Here is an 18,088-nt window from a genome sequence, read left to right on the forward strand (position 1 = left end):
TGTAGCCCACAAAAGAGATACAAATATGACCACACTTCCCTCTTATAAACAGGCGACAGTAAACATCTGAGACCACTGGTCCACAGCCGTGGTTAAACAAAAGGGTTGGGGGCACCCTGGAATGGCTGTCGGGGGGCCCCCATGTCCCCACATGCTGACTTTCCCTCTGTGAGTGGTGAACTTGGGCCATTAACTTCAGAACTGAAACTGACCAAACAGTACCAGCCTCACACTGGGACAACTTCGTTCGGTTTCACACCCAGGCTCACCTGGCCGCTACTACCGGAAACTCAAGAGTTTTCAGGGAAAGTGGCTGCTTTTCAGGGAAAGTGGCTCCAGGCCCATGCTCGGGGGTGCCTCTCTGTGGGACCACACTAAGAGGACAGGAGGATACGAAGTGTGCAAACCGCTCCCCAACCCCCAACCCCCAACCCCAACCTCACCTCCTAGATCAACAGTGATTGTTATCTTTTATCAGCCATGAAAGCAAAAAGTGCAACTCTTTCAATCAAGCAAGGAAAACAGGCAGACCTCAAACAAAGGTCTTTCATTAGCTCTGAGATGTTCCCGGGGTCGGTCCAGAGTTATCCTAGCCCCTAGATCAACAGGAAAAGAAAACACGAGGCCTTGGGACAGGCTCTGTCTCTGAACTGGAATGAAAAAGCATTTACAGACCTGAAGTCAGTTATTAGCTGACTGTGACAGGAAGACTCCAAGGTATTCCATGTCTGCAGAAAGTTCCACCAGAAAATGACAACAAATGACATAAATCAGCCAGCACTTTGTTTTTAACCACCAAACATTTATAGAATTCTTATTTCTTCATCTATATGCTTTCAGAGAAAGTTTCCAGTAGATTCAAAGCCAGTGAGATATAGAAAGACACTAAACATGCAATTAAATTGCACATGGTTTTGAAGCTAGAATACCGCAAGCACCTTTAGAAAGTTTCCCCTGGGGGCAGGAGGCTCTCGGCTCTGTACTCTGCCCCCATTCCCTACACAAAGGCAAGTTTTTAATCTTCATTTTGTCAACAGGAAAACAAGACTGATGGAGGGGTAGACAGAAAGCTTAACTGCCTGAAAGGACCTGGCTTGGGTCACAAATACATCATCTTCAGGCATATCCATTTGTGTCCCTGATCCCCAGTCTGACCCCTCCCCCAGAGCCGCCCTATGGCAGACGGCTACCATCCACCCTGTCAGATGCTCCAAACACAACTGTTTCTCCATCTCAACTCTAAGCTCCATGAGGGCAGGAACTGCTCTTTGACTGGGTTCACCACCATCTCCTCAGCAATTAGCAAGACATCAGATAAGTGTTCAGAAGTCTACTCATAGAAGAAGGAAATTAACAAGCAATCAGTAAGTATTAATTAAAATTTCCTAAGTATCTGGCACTGTATTAAGTACTAAGTACATAATGAGTCAAAGAAATAGCCTGAATCCTTGGCTTCAAGAGGTTTATTCCAATCCATTATTTCAGCCACTGACTATGTGACACAATACTGGCCAATGGGATACAAGAAGGTTTCTGGGGAAGGTTTTCTTCCTGGATGAAAAGAACCCACTCTACCCCACACCCTTCTCTTACACACACACACACACACACACACACACACACACACACACACACACACACACGGAAAAGCAGCCTTTTCTGCTCCTGGATCCAACTCTGTAAAAAGGGTAATGCCTGGAGCACCTCTGGCCATCCTTGGACCAGGAGGGGTCAAGTCTGAAAATATTATAAAAAGAGATCTGGCTGAAGATGGCAGAGCAGAAAGATGGGAGGGCTCCCCAGGCCTTGCTGATACCTAAAACCTTCCTGTCCCAGACTTCTTAGGGGAGACAATAAGCCTCTACATTGTTAAAGCTGTTAGATGGATTTCAAGTTACTTGCAGCCAAAAGCATCCTAAGACAGTGAGTCTGGCTTCTGATACAGAGTATCAGCTGGATCAGAGAGGGAAGGGGCCAACTGGCTTCCTGCAGTGCCCAGGCATGAGGGACCAAGGGCCTCCTCAGTATGGAGGGGAGGGTGGCAATGGTGAACAGAACTGGAACTCTAGATACAAAAGAAGATTCCAACCTTACCTACAAGATGGCTTGGTCATCTTCATGAAGCCCTGGACCTAGTTCCTATGCTGACTATCCAATGAACTGAAACATAAATACTACTCCCTGTCTGTATTTACCCACACACATGCCTTCTTGTGTGTGTGTGGAGGGGGAGGAATAGGGGGAGGGTAAGAAAAAATAATGGGGGTGGGGAGAATGCATTTTGTTCTATTTATAGAACACAGCACAGCCACAAAGGATGACAACCAGAGCATTACAGGATCAGGTGAAGTTCTCCAAGCAACTGTCATGTTCGGTTTGAATTTACATTTTGCTTTTCTCAGCCTGTAACTGGTCCACTTTGTCACTCCAACTGCTCTCCTTGGAGCTCATCAGATAGGACCTAACCAATGGTAACAGTCTGGTTGGAGAACATAGAGGACTAAAGCCCCTCTCCAGACTCCCAACAAATCATTTGGGGCAAGAGAATGGGGGGGGAGGTGAGACTTGGACAATCGCAGAACAAATCCTGAGAACATTAAGCAGGAGCGAAACAGTGCAGTCTTTCCACGTTCTCTACAGAATCCCACTGGCAGGGGGGTTATTTGGGGCCACGTGCTCCACGGAGGCCCTGGCACATTCCACGCATGTACCACAAAGAGAAAGAAAAGGCATGCTTGCTGATGTTTTCAATTCCTTCCTCAATGCCTTCCAAAATTCTTCAGCAGAGGATTATCCACTAACTTCCACCAGCTTCCAGCCAGCAGTATCTCTGAGGCCTCAGCTAAATGGGAGCAGGGCAGCAGGAGAGGTCAGCTCACAGACGCTGTCTCTGCTCCTGGCCATTAAACACCAGCTAAGTTGCACTGGGCCTAGTGGCATCTCCTGAGTTTGGAAGGGACATGGCCTGATGAGGATGCAGACATTCTAGAGCCAAGTGAAGGTCCTACCATGCCCTCGCTGACACCCCCACTTCCCCAGACACAACCCACCTCCCCTCCCACCTCTGCCCACTTCCCTCCAGAGGAGCCACCAGCGTAGCCCAGTGTTCCCCATTTCCTACTCCAGTTAAATAAGCTCTACTGCTAACTTGACTACATTAGATTATCTCTAAGGTCTCATCCAGGTTTAAAATACTATGCTGCCAACTTTCTGAATGACCTTACACCATTCATTTCATTTACAATATCGATAAATAACACGAACAGTCCCTCATACCAGCCATTTTCAACTGGTGTACTGCAAGAATTTTTAAAACATGTAATACCTGACTATTTAATCAGGGGCACTGATCTCTTTTCCCTTAGACTGTCAAATTTAAAAAATGACAACAGCCAACACCAAGGATAGCCATCCAGTGTGAATGAACCAAAATTATACCTATATTTTTGTCAGATCAACAAAAAAATCTATTTTTTGGCACACCACATAATTTTAGTCATTAGTTTATGCGTGCAATGAGATTTAAAAGGGCTGAAAATTGCCGCCTTCCGCTTTATAAGTGGCATATAAACTGGCTAATCTAATCCTGCCAGTTACCTTGGTCAGCTATCACAACCCCTGGCACAGAGGCAGGGTGACTATTTACCTATGTTTGTCTGGACAGATCAGGTTTATGCCCAATTTTTGGCCATGCTTAATAAGAGCAGTGCCCCTTTCCACTCTTACAACAGTCCTGGTTTGTGCAATAAATCACGTAGTCACCCGAGATTCTAGAAGGGGTAGAGCTTTGGAGGCAAATTCAGATCCATCTCTTGTCACGAGACCTCAAGAGGATGACGGTAGCCTTTTCTGGGAAACCTGGAGACAGACAACTGGGGTCAGGAACCAGAGACCTAAGTGCAGGTTCCTATTCTGTCACTGACACCTCAGAGCCTCACTCTCCTCTAACAACAGGGCCGACTGCTCCGTCCCAGGGCACCGCAGATGACTACAGATCAACGACCTGATTGGTGGCTCATCGTCGTGTCTGGCATATAGTCGGACTCAGTCCGTGTCCCACATCCCAGGATCACCAGGTAAGAGGGCTCAAGTGATCTGCTATGGACCACCACAACTGACCCAAATCCTTACTTGGACAAAGCAGAAGGCACCACCTTGCCTAAGCTTCTTGTACCAGGCCCTGGAGGATGCATGCCCTGAGTTCCGACTCCGACTGAATTTTGTGCGTCACTGATGGTTTTTCTCTATAAAAATCTGCAAGTGCCTGTGGAAGCCTCAACCCCACCTCAGTCAGAAAGGGTTTTAGCAATACTCTAGGCTCGCGCTGCATAAAGAAATAGGAGGCAGCACTGCAGAATGTCGTCCAGTCTGCAAAGTGCTTTCAATGCATAGCTTATTGAAGTAAGTAACTTCAAGGGTCCTACCAGGGAGGGATTCTTTTCCCATTTTACTAGTGAGGAAAAGAAGGTTCAAAGGAGTTAGGTGACTTGTTCACAGTCCCCAGAGCAGTAAGTGTGGGAGCAGGGAGTTGAACATGGGTCTCCTGGAGGCTGGCCAGAGCTGTCCACTGCAGTATGCTGCCCCTTTAGCATCAGGTCGCACTCCACATTTTTCAAAATGGTCTGTGAACTAGACTCAGCCTATGGACACAAAACTTCATCTTCTAAAAACCTATGAACTTAAATTAACAACAACAAGAAGAAAGATGACTCAAACCAGACAAGGTAAATTGTACCCAATCTCTAAATAGCCAAAATAATTTCATTTTCCTCTCAGTGATAAAATTAATGAACACCACGAATAGGAACTATTATGGCTCTCTTATTAAGGAATATAATCTGTTTTTAGTAGGCTTATAGCCTTTGATGAGCCTGCAGTAGAAAATCTAGCTATTTTTGCTAATTGCAGTATGGTTTGGAATTGGGAAGCCTGGCCTAGATGTTCATCAATGAAGAAATTAAAAACACTGACCAGAGACATTCCACATGGAGGCGCGGTTTCAGGCACAGGGGAAACTCAGAAAGAGGCTGAGGTCTGATTGTCTTTGCCTGGGGAGGGCAGGCATCTGCATGGAGCCCAGGAACACTCCACTCACTTTCCCAAGGAATCCGTGTCAAGAGGCTGGCGTGACTCACTAGCTAATTACCTGAGCGCTGGGGCTCCCAGAGTCCTCCTGGCTGTACAACTCGTCTTCTCTCCTGACAGCAAACCAAACGGTATTTTCACCCTGGTCCAGACATAGCCTAAAGCTGTCCACATGGTGGTATAAGGGATTATGACTCTGACCTGGATAACTCGGGCAGAAAACCTGCTGTTACCAGCCATGGGTTGGGGAGAAAATGAAACACGAACAGAATAGTGGCTTCATCTGTGCCACTCCCTGAAAATCTCCTGGGCGCTTACAAAGCAGGCAAGATCCAAACGCCAAGCTTGGTGGACCAAAGCCCTTGGCAACATCCTTCTCCAACTCCTCTCTGGACACTCCTCCTTCCACGTTCTGGCCACCCTGAACTATCCTGCCTGCCCCAGACACCAGGCCCGGCATGCTCTCTGTCTGGCCAGTGCTCACGCAGCCTTCACCCCACTCCCAGGCTCCTATCCAGCCTTTGGGGTCCTGCTCCAGCATCACCTGCTGGGTAAAGCCTTCTGACTCCCCTAGAAAGAGCTGCTCTTCCCCTAGGTTCCCAAACAACATTACATTAAATCATTACTAGAGTTTCTCCCATCAGCCCACTGTAACTATGGTCATTCCATCCCTTTTTGCCTCTGCACAGTTTAGAGACAGGACTTCATCTCTGCATCTCCTGAGGCCCAGCCCAAGTCAGTGCCCAATACGTGTATCCAACAAACAAATCTATGGTCAGAGGTCCAGCTCTCTGCTCCACATCAGATGGGCAGCTGCAATATGCATCACCTTCTTCCTCATCCACAGTCACTCTGATCTGGGTTCAAGGAAAGGGGAGGTGATCTCTGAGGACATTCCTACAGTCCTGTCCGTATAATGATGCCGCAACTGAGAGAATGGTGCTAAAAATAGGCCTGCCTCCCTCTACCGTGGCCGTGTCCTCAGGAGAGAGTACATAGGAAGGCCCCTACTATATCACATTCAAAAAGCAGAAATCAAGGTAACAAACTGTTAAATAGCATGTGTTTTATTCTGCTATCTTGAAAGACACCTTCATACAACCTGGAAGGCCAGGTTTGGAATTTAGAATTCTCTGACTCCTTGGTTGCACAATGGAATGTGAACGCCCAGGGACAACTGGCCTCAAATCCCAGCCCACCCCCAGTGCCAGTCCACACTTAGAAGGGCTTCCTGCACACCCATTCAGACACCATAAACCCAAGGTCCTTCTGATTCCTCCAGGCCTCTGCACCCCTTGTCAGCCCACGGCACACACACTGTCCCTGGTCAGTGCCATCTGCTCTCAGGCAGAGGGACCTGGGGAAGAGGGCCCACACAGGACGTGGAAGCAGGCTCGAGACCCATGGGTCAGGACCCGAAGTGTGGCCTGGAAGAAGGAGGTGGAAGCTCCAGAAGGGCCACCCCCGGCCCCACAGCTCTGCCCCATGAAAAGCTCACCTGGAAGAAGGCACAGTGTGGCCCTCTCAGCCCGGGTCCCTTCTTACACATTGCTATGTGTCGTCAGGGGCCCACCACCCATGTCTAGGTTATATCAGAGCCATGAATTTCTGACATTGACCATTCTCACTTACCAGCCAAATCAACTGGCAAGGTGGTACTTGAGGGAAAGCCAGAACTACCTTCCAACCGGGTCTTAAGAAACACCAACAACAATAAACACCACACACTTCCGGGCAGGCTATCAGTGACATGTGCGTGAGTCACAGCATTTCTTCTTCAGGACCTTACCCATCCCCCGCCCCAGGAGCACTGATTCATCCAAGTTTGTTTTCAATACTATTATTTTTAGTCAGCCAAACAATGTTTTTAAATCATGGTAGTGAAGGGCATGGGGAAGGGCAGAACCACCTAAGTAGACGAATTGTTTCTCTTTCAATGGCTTGGCAGGCCCTAGATCAACAAGTGGTGTGATATGTGCTCCTGGTGCTCATGTGCTGATGGTAGATTCTGTTACTACCCAAACCAAGGTTCTCCAAATAGTGAGCCCTGAGAGCAAGGAGTGTGGTGGGGTCCCCTACTGGAACTGATTGACACCATCAGTCAAATTTCCCCCTTGAAAGGGAAAATGAGGGTTTACTGAGCACCTACTAAGTGCTGTGAACAACAAATACCAGCCAAGTGCTTGATCTATCTGATCTCACTTGAGTGGATTTATTTGAAGTAGGTGTTGCCATCTCCATTTTACAGATGAGGAAACCCGGGCTCAATAAATAGAGGCAAGTGCACCCAAGGCTACCAGATAGCTAGTAATGGGCAGACTCAAACCCAGGTCTGTCAGAATCCAGAGCTTTCTCTGGTCTTTCTTCAATACTGAGCTCTTCCTGTCCATCCAGCCCCCCACCTGTGCTCTCCAGGTGATATTTTAAAAATCTCTTTGGATACGGATAAATGGCGACACACAAAATTTAAAGAGTAGCCAAACAAACTAGCTCATTCTGCCCTCCCACACATAGAGAAATAAGGCTCACCTTGAGTCTGAAATTCAATGTGGGCAAGAGAAAGTTGACAGTGGGGGAGATCTGCAGCAAAGGGGAAAACCCAATTTCCATCCGTGGTGCCTGCTTTCAGCCACTTGTAACTGTTCAAAAAGTCCTTTCTGGAGCCATTACTCCACATTTGGGCTTAGCCCAGAAGTGATTTTTTAAGGAAAAAATGCCTTTTGGCATTTTTGAGCCATGACAGCATAAAAACAGACCTTTAAAAACACACACCCAAAAAGCATTACTATTTTCAAGAGTCCAGTTAAAGAGAAAAAAATGGTGACACCTCAGAGCTACGACTTGGCTCGGCAGTTTGTGATGCAATGCTTAGCAGCAAAAGTGACCAGATCTCTGTGACTGTGGGTTTCAGAGGTGAACCCTTACACTGTGGTTCTTGAACAACACTCTCATTCTTAACCCCCAGCAAAGCCTTCAGGAGGCAAACCTGCCAGATGTAAGCGGGGAAAGCCATGTGATACAGAAAAGGTACTATTTCAGGAAAAACTCACTTTTCATTTCCTAGCTAGGGTTTAACCTGTAACCTCCGTGCTGCCTGACAAAAGGTGCGTGCTCACACCATCAAGTACAGTCTTTCTTTATACAGATGCCTGAAAAGAAATGAAGGAAGCTTTCTGGGTAAACTCTGACATATGAGCCAACATTCTCCCCAGGTATCCTCTATAATGCCCATCCCTTACATATGACCATTTTTAGCCATTTGTGGTCATTAGTTTAAGTAAACTTCCTGCTCTGAGAATAGTCAAAAATAGCAACAAAGAAGAAAAATTGCTCACTGAAATCCTCATCTTCAACCTGGTAGTCAGCTATTTTTATATTCCTTTATAGTTAAATATCTCTGATTTGACTCACAAGTAAGGGAGAGGCGTGGAGCAGCATGGGGGGAAATAACCAAAATTAAAGACCGATTGATAGTTCATGACTTTTATTTATATAAATGGATTGGCACCAGACTGATAGGGTCTTAGGACATTAGCCATTAAGAAAGATTGGTGATTCATTGATCAACTGGATTTGTGCAAGTGGAATCTTCTAAAATGCTTGCTTGAAACCCGCTTTAAAGTTAGACCCTCCAATAGAACTTATCCTGCCTGTCCTCCAGTGAAGAACATCTGAGACCCAGAGATATGAAGTGACTTGCCCCAGGTCACGGAGCTAAGTCTAGAACAGTGTTTTTCAACCACTGGTCCAGACTGGTGCCGGTCCACCAGAAATTTTGTGCTGGTCCGCAAATGAGTTATCACGCTGATGCTGTATAAAGATTAATAGAACCAACAATCTTAGTCAAATTTGCTTGTGCTCAGGGTGACTTTTTAATGGTCCCCAAAATAATTCACCTATTTTTGCTGGCCCCCAAGTATAAAAAGGTTGAAAATCACCGGTTAGAACCTAGCTAGGTCTGCTGTCTCCTGCCTTCAAAATGACCCCAAAAACCCTGCTTATAACTAATATTTCTTTGACAGCATTTACGAAGAGAAAAGGCCTACTAAACAAACTTTAGCCTAGTCCAGAATTAGCTAATCCTCTTAATTAATAGGCTTCTACTGTGTTTTCACTTTAAACTGTGTCTCTCTGTCAAAACATTGTGCAGCAGTGTGCCACTGTGGCAGGCTGCTGTTTACAGAGAGGCCTCAGCTAATCAGCAGCAGAGAGCGCAACTTGTGCTATAGATTTGTTATTTCTAAAACTGTTAATTAAGTCAAAACAAAGAGTAATGTTTCTCTCTCTCTCTCTCTCTTACCCTCATCAGGAGTCAATAAACTGCAGAGCTTGGGGGATTTGGCTCTCTGACATCAAGAAAACAGTATTTAAAGATTAACTAGAGTGAACACATACACCATTATTTCCACTACCCAAACCCACGTTGGCAATCAGTGGGCCAGAAGCGACAGGAGGGCAGGGACAGTGGCTGCCTTCCTCACTATTTTGTCCCTATTGCCTAGCACAGGGTTTGGGTGCACTGCAGGAAAGCATAAAAAGGAAGTGTACAAGTTCTCCTGGAATCTTTGTTCTAAAACTTGGAGTCAAGTAAAATTAGAAACCAAACTTCTGCAGGGTGTGGTTAAAAATGGCAGTCTCCAGCTGTTTACAGGAACCATTGTGCTTGCAGATTGAAGGCTTGCGGCCTGGGAACCTGTCAGCTGTCAACAGATGATTCCCGGCCCTCAGCCCTCACTGGGGAGGAGTGAGTCCCATCCAAGGGCGCACCAGCCACTGGTGTCTGCAGAAGGCCGGCCACCCTCCCAGCCCCGGGCACGCACAGCAGGTGCCTTCATGAGCAGTCTTTCTGGGCACTTCTCTCCCCAGCCAACCAACAGCATCAGATGTGGATGTGGGGAAGGGGCAGGCTGATTTTTTTTAATAGTTCACTACTTCAAAAGAGACAAGGACAAATGTTAACTAGGACTATTCATGAGCCTGGCTGTTTGAGAAAGCTGCATTCCACCTTAGAGAACGTAACTGCACTTACAGGAAGCTGGGGGAGAGGTAGATAAAAAAGGAGGGAGAATAAGGCAATGAGAATCAAGTCTGACTTCAACTTGTAAAGCAAGCACTGCTTGGGGCCTTTTTTTTTTTCTCATAAAGAAGCGCATGCATAATATGGCTGCATTGTTTGCATCAAATGGCATTAAAGTCTTCTAATAAATTAACAAGTGAAAAAAATTAATGGTCGCTCAATCCATTAAATCGTGTTAATTTTATTTCCATTATAATACAGCAATTACAAGTTTACATTATTAAAACCAATATATATTTTTCAAAAAAAACCTCATTTTAATTGGATTCCTGATGTCAGCTGAGCCAAAGTCTCTCAATTTCATCAGCTTCTTGCATTTCTCATCAGAGAACTAAATGATTATTGTATTCATTGACTTTTTTATATTATTAGAACTGTCATGTAAAACTTTACATCCTTGCAAAGACTTTTCAAAATGTCTTATTAAAAGTGCTTACTTCTACACAGAAACTCGGGCTGAAAGAATCTGTTTTCAGCAAGTGTTAAGCAGTGAAATGAAAGACCAGGTCACGCAGAAACTCTGAAATGCTGAGCACCCATAATCATCTCCAAGTTGTCCACTTTTTATTGACGCTCTGTTATATTCTGAGCTAATAGATCTAAAGGCGCTGTTCCCACAGAGGAAACCTGAATTTCAGGTTTGGAATACTGACTTTTCACTTCAAAGAGAGAATGCGTGACTCTGGAGCAAAATACTGCTCAGAGGTCACTCGCCCTTTGGTGCAAGCTATAGGGTAATTTATTCACAGCAGTGCTCAGTTTAACAGAAGGCAGAAGAAAAGATGTCACTGCCTCATTCCTGTAGGTAACTAGCCCCACACACCAAAAGTGCTGACAATCACGCTGCAGTCAGAAACACCCCTTGGATAACAACTCCTGTGTTCCTGCTGGCATTCCACTGCATACGGACCCCTTCCTCCTCTCCGACCTCCTCCCACAGAGTCAGTGGTCCCCCCCCTTACTTGTGTCTTTGGGCAAATCTCTCTCGTTCTGGACAAGGAGCTCCCTAATATGTAACAAACGATTAAATAACTGAATAATAAAAGAGTGATACACACAGAGGGCTAAGCATAACACACATCTGTCAAACTCTCTGGTTTATAAAACATTTCCACAAGCCTATCTCATCCTGATTTTACAGATCTGCACAAAGGCTCTGAGACATTCAGTAAACTCTTAAATCCACCCAGGTATTAAAATGGCAAGATCCAGGACCTGAATTCTATGCTTTTTTTTTTCCAGAGAAAAGAGATGGATGTCATTATTTTGTTTTGTAACAGAGTGACTCCTACAATATTTGAGACTCATCACAGGTGTTTCCTTTCCACCAAAAAACTCCACTCTGTCCTAAAGTTCCTATTTCTTTGGATGGCTGGGACATATTAGACACTCAAATAATGCCCTATTAATGTTTCCCTTACTGAAGTGTAAACTCCTCACAGGCAGGGGCCATCTCAAATTTACCTCTGCATCCTCCCCCACTGCCTGGAATACTGACTCAGACATGAGAGGGCCAATAAATAACAATGAATCAACAAACTCCAACTCTAACATTTAATTAGGACCTGTGAGCAAGGGGCTGTCTGCAACATGCCAACAGCCCAAACACTCAACTTCTGAGCGCACCAGCAAGTTCCAAGGTTCCAAACGTCAAAGAAATGTCAGGTTGATTCTGGGTTCAGCCACGGCTCCAAGCCATAGTCAGCTCCTCTCCTGCGAGCCCCTCCTCTACCCAGCCCCTCTCCTAATTAAGGTTAACAAGTGGCCTTGGCAATAGGTCCTCAGAAGTCTGAGAAAGAAGTGCTAAAGATGGGGGTCTTTTCTCCTTTTCCTAGGGTGAGGGTGGCCTGGCAAAGCCCCGAGAGCTACCAGGAGGAGGCTGTGCTAAAAGAGAAGCACAAAGAGGCAAGAGTTGGTGCGTACCAGAAAATCTTCCCATCTTCTTCTGGACTTGGTGCTTTGACACAAGAAAGCCCAAATTCCCTGCCAAATAAACCCGGCTGTAAGCTTGGTCCAGCTCCCAATAGCTGTGCCAAGCCATGGATCCTATCAGTGGAGGCACCAATTATCAGAGTCCATCAGAACAGTCATTTAAAGTGTGCCCGGCTCCTGATTGCTGACAAAACAGGTACCCATCTTCTCTATCCCTCAGTAGCAAATGTTAGGACTCCATTCTTAGAAACTGGTCAGGAAGATACCTACCTGGTCAGCTTTACTCAGGTACTCAAGCAGGTGAGGGGTGAGATGATGTTATACCACCTACGTGCTGCCTGGCCTGCGCGACCTCCGCGTATGCTGAGAGCCCGCGTCAAGTGTGCCGCAGTCAGGCTCTCACCACTTCCTTGGCACTAGTCTCTTTTACATTCTTGGTATCAATAAGCCTGTATCACTCCAGCTCTTCTGACCTCAGAGACAGGTTAGAGCTGGTGCAACAGAGAAGCAGGCACGCAGTCTGGAAGGCCCTAATATACAGCCATAACTGCCTGTTGTCAATCATAGTTACATATTAGCCAAAACACACTTGTCAAAATCTCCTTGGACTGAGGGCTTCTTAAATCCCAAGGTCCCAGATCTCACAGAGCGCTTTTAAGTACCCAGTGCCCCAACCCTCAAACACAGTAGGATAACTTATAAAAGGAAGTATGTAGAGAGACAATTTGACAAGCAGTACCACAATCTACAGAGCTTAATAGACACATCGGATGTCACTAGCATGAGGCCAGCTAACCACGTCCCCAAGACATGGCCTTTCGTTTTCTGCCCACAACCAAAACAGCAGCGACTGTTGCCAAGGGAGACAAGGTGACCCAGCGGCGTGGGCACAAAACCCAGGGATGGAAATCCATTTTGTCTGGATCCACCCAAGTAACTGAGTTTCCCTGAGAAAAGATGAAACTAAATCTGCCTCCTTAGGTCCTTGCCAGGCAGGTAGAAGATGTCTTGGTCCTAACACAGTGGTGAGAGACCAGGGAGCTAGTTAGCTTGAACTCTCAGAAACATAGAAAGCTTCATATGCCTCAGGCTGCAGAGAGCTTTGGAAGAGGAAAAAGCAGACCAAAGTTATGTGCCCCCAGAGGTCAAACTTTTACCAAGGCAGAGGAGAAAGCAAGGCACCCCTCCAGGCTGTCCCCAGCCCACAGACTGAACATTAGCAACCTTACCAACAAAGATCCACACTGCCCTCTCCCCCCACTCCCAGTTAACAGTACTTTAACATTCAACAAAGAATGTATTCAGAACCTTCAAAGTAAACAGCAGCAGGGGGCCCGGAAAAGGAGCACATTGGGTCAGAATCCCAGGTCTACCACGGCCAGCCTCTTCACCTCTCCCCTCCAAAGTTTTCTCAACTTAAAAAAATTGAGATAAATCTTAAGCCTAACTGCTTTATCTGTTTCCCAGGAGTTTCTTTCTTAGTTTCATGAAAGTCTTCTGTAAACTGTAAAACGCTTTACACAGCTGCTTATTTTATAAGTGATTTTTTTTTTCTGTTCCAAGGCATAAAGCACTGTCCTCAATGCACCTGGGCAGCTAAGAAGGTAGACTTTGGAAACACCTCCCCAGGCAGGAGAAGCAGGACACTCACTCACCCTACCCACCAAAAGGATAAAGAAGAATTAAGAAGCAGAGTTGGTTCCAGAACCCAGGGCTCACTGACCATCACATCACACCACCTCCTCTGAAGTCAGTTCTGGCTCCAGATCACACGCCCAGAGTGCACTTCCCAGACAGCACACCGCCTTCCCTCCCCCTTTATTGACTGGATCCACCCAGTTAAAAAAAAAAATTATTATTTTTTAAGTCAGCGCTCCCACCATATGTGGCATTTATTTCCAGAGGAGGCCAGCCTTGGGTTCCCAGGGACAGATGTTGCTTTGTGCCTGCCTGACACGGCTGGCAGCCCTTGTACAGCTGCTCCAAGCAGGTGGCCAAGGATGGAGTCCTCTCCTGGCCCACAAGCAAGGATGAGTCTCTGTGGGGCTCAAGTCGTGGGGATCCTCTACTCATTCCTCTGCAGCCTGGGACCTCAAGGGCACCCCCCCACACACACACACACACACTTCCTTGGTACAGAGTCAGACTTCAGAGGCTGAGAGAGACAGGAGGCCAAGGTGCCCACCACACCCCAATCTCCAGCGAGGCACAGCTAAACTAACAGAAAGTCCTGGGATTGAAGAGGAGTCACTGACCCCTTCTATCAGCCATCTGTGAGCTCCTCCACCCCAACCTAGCTAGCGCAACGTGGATTATAAAGGAGGTCCAGACAGATGGCAAAGCGCTTTGGGAAGGAGGGCTCTGCAGGAATGCAAAGGCCACTGCGAGGCCCACTTTCGGTGCGTTTTGTTATATGGCCGGCTCTAAGACCCCCTCGGTTCTGCATCAACCCGAAATCTCCGACTGAAAGGAGGGCATAAAGCGGTCAGGGGAGACAGCCGAGGGGGGAGGGAACCCTACTCTCTGCCACTTGTCTCATATTTGAAAGTCAGAGCATTGCGCTGCAACCAAAGTCAGTGTGTGCGGAGTGGGGCGGGAGACTGGCACAACCAAGTCTAAAAATACTCGATAAAAATGCTAATCCCGAAGGCAAAGAGAGAACGAAGAAGGAATCTGTCAATCACAAGGCTCCCGCTCCTCACCCACAACCCCAGCTGTACCGACTGCATTCCTGTTGAGGAGGAAAGACGTGGGGGTACAGGGCTGAAGAAAAGAAAGGGAGAGACACCACCACCTCCACGAGCGCGGGCCGCGGGGGCGGGAGGCGGCAGCGGAGGAGGGGCTCCGGCCGGCGGAGCCGAACAAAGCGGCCTCAACTTTGAGCCCGAAGCTCCCCGGAGTGGGGGCGGTCAATTCCAGCAGCACCCCCACCCCCTTCTCGGGAGGTGAAAAGCGAATGTGAGGTCTGGAAGTGAGCGTGCCGCGTGGAAGCCCCAGGCTCTGAATCTGCAAATCCAGAGGAGGTTTTGTTTGGGGTCCCCTTTCTGCCCGTGCTCCCACCCCTCACCCCTTACACACACACATACACTCTCTCCCCCCTCACCCCTTACACACACACATACTCTCTCTCTCTCGCTCGCTCTCTCTCTCCCTATCCAACCCCACCCGGCTGGCCCTGTTGCGCCAGGGGGCTGGGCCGGCGCGCCCCCAGGGTCGCCCGGGCCCCCACCTGGGGATGGTGATGCACTTGGTGTTGACGTTCTGCGTGGTGATGGCCTTCTCCAGCTCGTCCAGCTGCCCTGTCTTCTTGAGCTTCTTGACCAAACTCTTGACCGCCTTCTCGCACCACTTCTCCTCCTGCCCGTTCTGCTCGCCCTTCTTCCAGCCCAGCAGGCGCTTCACGATCGGCGGGGTGAAGGGCAGGATGGACGACATGGTTGGAGAGGGCGCTCGGGCGCCGAGGGGCGCCCCCGGCGGGGCTCGGCGCGGCGGGACGCCGGGGGCGCAGAGGGGCGCTGGGCCGGGACGCCCAAAATTCTTCGCCTCAACTCTCGGCGAACTTGCCCGTTCTCCGGGCCGGGCCGGGCCCAGGCGCTGGAGCCTGCGGGACTACCACGGCAGAGAGAAGAGCAGTGGGGAAGGCGGCTGGCGGACGACAGCGGCGCCGGGTCTGGCAGGCCCCGAACGCGGGGCGGAGGCGGCGGCCGCGAGCCTCGGAGTGGCAGAAGAAAGTTTGGGTTTCCGCACGGGGTGGCTGTTTGGGTGCCGCCTCCAGGAAGAAAGTCCAACCCCCAGCCAAACTTTGCTCGCCTCGATCGCTTTGATGCGCAGATCCCTCCGCCTCGGAAGCCTGGCCTCTCCGCTGCCCGCCTCCTTCACCGCTCGCTTGCTCGCTCCCTGCGCCGGCCTGGGCCGTGCGCCGCGCTCCGGCTCCCGCTCCCGCCCGCTCCTAGTCTGTGTTTCATGCAAATCCGCGTGCAGCCTCCTTTCCAAGCGCTGTCACCGCCCCCTTGCCGCCGGGGCTCCCCGCCTCCTCCCCCGCTCCCCGCCACCTCCTCCCCCGGGCGCCCTGCCCGCCCCCTGCCTCCGGGAGGGTACCCAGCCTCCCCAGCCTCCCCAGCCCCGCGTGGAGCACGCCCACGTGAGCGATTGGGAACAGCGGCCTCCAGGGCTGGAGAGCGCAGGACCCCGCGCGGCCCCGACCTGAGTCCGGCGGGCCCCGGGAGGAAGTCGTGGGAAAGAAGAGGCTAGCGGGGGCCTCCGGCGCGGAACCCACACTCAGGAAGCTCAGTTGGAGTTGCAGGCTGGAGAATTTAGATTCTCACCGAATGAGCGCCGTCTGGCCAAAGGCTGGCTGTGCACCCCTGGGAGGACCCTGGTCCGGGAGGGAGCCTACAGAAGGCTGAGGCCCAGGAAGTCGGGGCGCGCACTTGGACTCAGGCGCGCTGATCCCAGTCAGGGACAGTGGCGGGCGCCCGCCCCCGGGACTGTTTTTGTTCTCTCGTCGCTGAGATCACACCGGCTGAAAGCCCCGGAGGAGGAGTAGGGAGCAGGGAGAAGTGAGATCTCAAAGGTGGATATTTGGGAACCTCAGTGACTCCCTGGGACGGGTAATAGCTGAAGCCAGGCGTCCCTTGAGCCTTGTGAATGAATGCCCGGTAGAAAATGAGCTGCAAAGACATCTGTTGAGTTCATAAAAGAATGAATGGGGGCGCTTTAGAATTTATCTTTGGGAGGAAATTACATTACAGGGTGTTTGGAATCTTATGATACAGAAACATTCGAAATTCGACACTCAATAAATAGGAGAGAGTTTCCCCCCCCAAAGCTGTGAACTTGCAAACAGTGGGGCAAAAGGGGAGAACTCGGGTAATTTATGTATTCAAAAGCTAGCCTTGGGAAGCGAGGAAACACCGGGGTTTGGGGAGCGCTGGGAACTTTGTTTCCACCAGCAGAATTCAGGTTCATCTGCCCACAAGCCTTCAACTGCTTTCAGGAGTTAGTTACCCCAGGGCCTCCGGGCCTTTCTCATGCTGCCCCTCCCCTACCAGGCGTGTAGCCTGGTATCTGAGGCCTTTGTTTGTTTTTAACAGCGGGAAACCCCCGGTGTAAGAAAGAAGTTATCTGCAAGCCTTCAAGCTTGGTGAGTTACAAAGCCCTGTGAGGTTGGGCTGAATCCACAAAGTCAGCGCAGAAGCTGCGGGGGTCCCTGGCTTGTTGGAGAGAAGGGCCTCCCACAAGCCAGTCAGCTGTTGCTGCTGAGCGCTGGCTCTTTACCCTTCCCTTCTAAGTCCCAGCCGGCCTGGACCTTAAAGCAGAATCCCTGAACCCCAACTGGGGCTTATGGACCTGGTTCTCGTTTCTGGCTGGTCATTTGGCTAACTCGGAGCCACTGTGGCCCTAGGTTTCACTCCCTTCTTCCAAGCCCTCAACACAAAAGCAAAGGAAGGAAGACAACAGATTGATGGCTTTTTTCATTCCAGGCAGCCCAAGTGCTGCCCTCTGATTTAATCTTCACAATGGCCCTGGAGATAGATGTCCCTAGGCCTTCCATTTACAGAAATTACAATACTCAGTCAGGGTTCTAAGCAGCAGAGGGGATCAGAACCCCGGGCTCTGTGAGGCCTCAGTCCACATTCTTGCCACAGCACCCAGTCTTACAGTTATGGAAGGTAATGTTGACCTCGGTGATAGAGTTCTTTGCAAAACAAAAGTTCATTACACAGGCCTACTGTTGTGACACTACAAGAAATGTTTGCTCACCTGTGAGATGGTGTGGGAACTTAATGTGAAAAGGTTTGCAAACAGTCAAATGTTGTAAAGCAGGAAAGGCACGCCTTGGGGTCACTGAGAAGGCCACGAAAAGCAGTGTGGATGAGGGAGCTCAGTTCAGTTAGACACGCACTCATTCCTGGGACCCTTGAAATGAAAAATGGGAAGCTGAAGGGTGGGAGGTGTGTGCCTAGGAGAAAGGGGCCGAGTCATCATCTAGTA

The 18,088-nt window shown here is 49.0% G+C and overlaps 1 protein-coding gene across 2 annotated transcripts in view; it reads right to left on the reverse strand.

Moving 5' to 3' along the window:
* SMAD3 (SMAD family member 3) overlaps positions 1-16,061 on the reverse strand; it is a 124,574-nt gene extending 108,513 nt beyond the window's left edge. Inside the window, exon 1 of one of the 2 annotated variants that reach the window (XM_066273082.1) lies at positions 15,324-16,061. In XM_066273082.1, coding sequence (XP_066129179.1) covers positions 15,324-15,529 — 206 coding nt within the window. In that variant the 5' untranslated portion in view covers positions 15,530-16,061. Of the gene's footprint in view, positions 1-6,717; positions 6,737-15,323 lie in introns of those variants that run through there. The other variant, XM_066273084.1, reaches the window with a different exon arrangement.
* Positions 16,062-18,088: the final 2,027 nt, after the last annotated feature.

This window comes from Saccopteryx bilineata, chromosome 4 (genome assembly GCF_036850765.1).
Source record: "Saccopteryx bilineata isolate mSacBil1 chromosome 4, mSacBil1_pri_phased_curated, whole genome shotgun sequence".
Taxonomy (NCBI): domain Eukaryota; kingdom Metazoa; phylum Chordata; class Mammalia; order Chiroptera; family Emballonuridae; genus Saccopteryx; species Saccopteryx bilineata.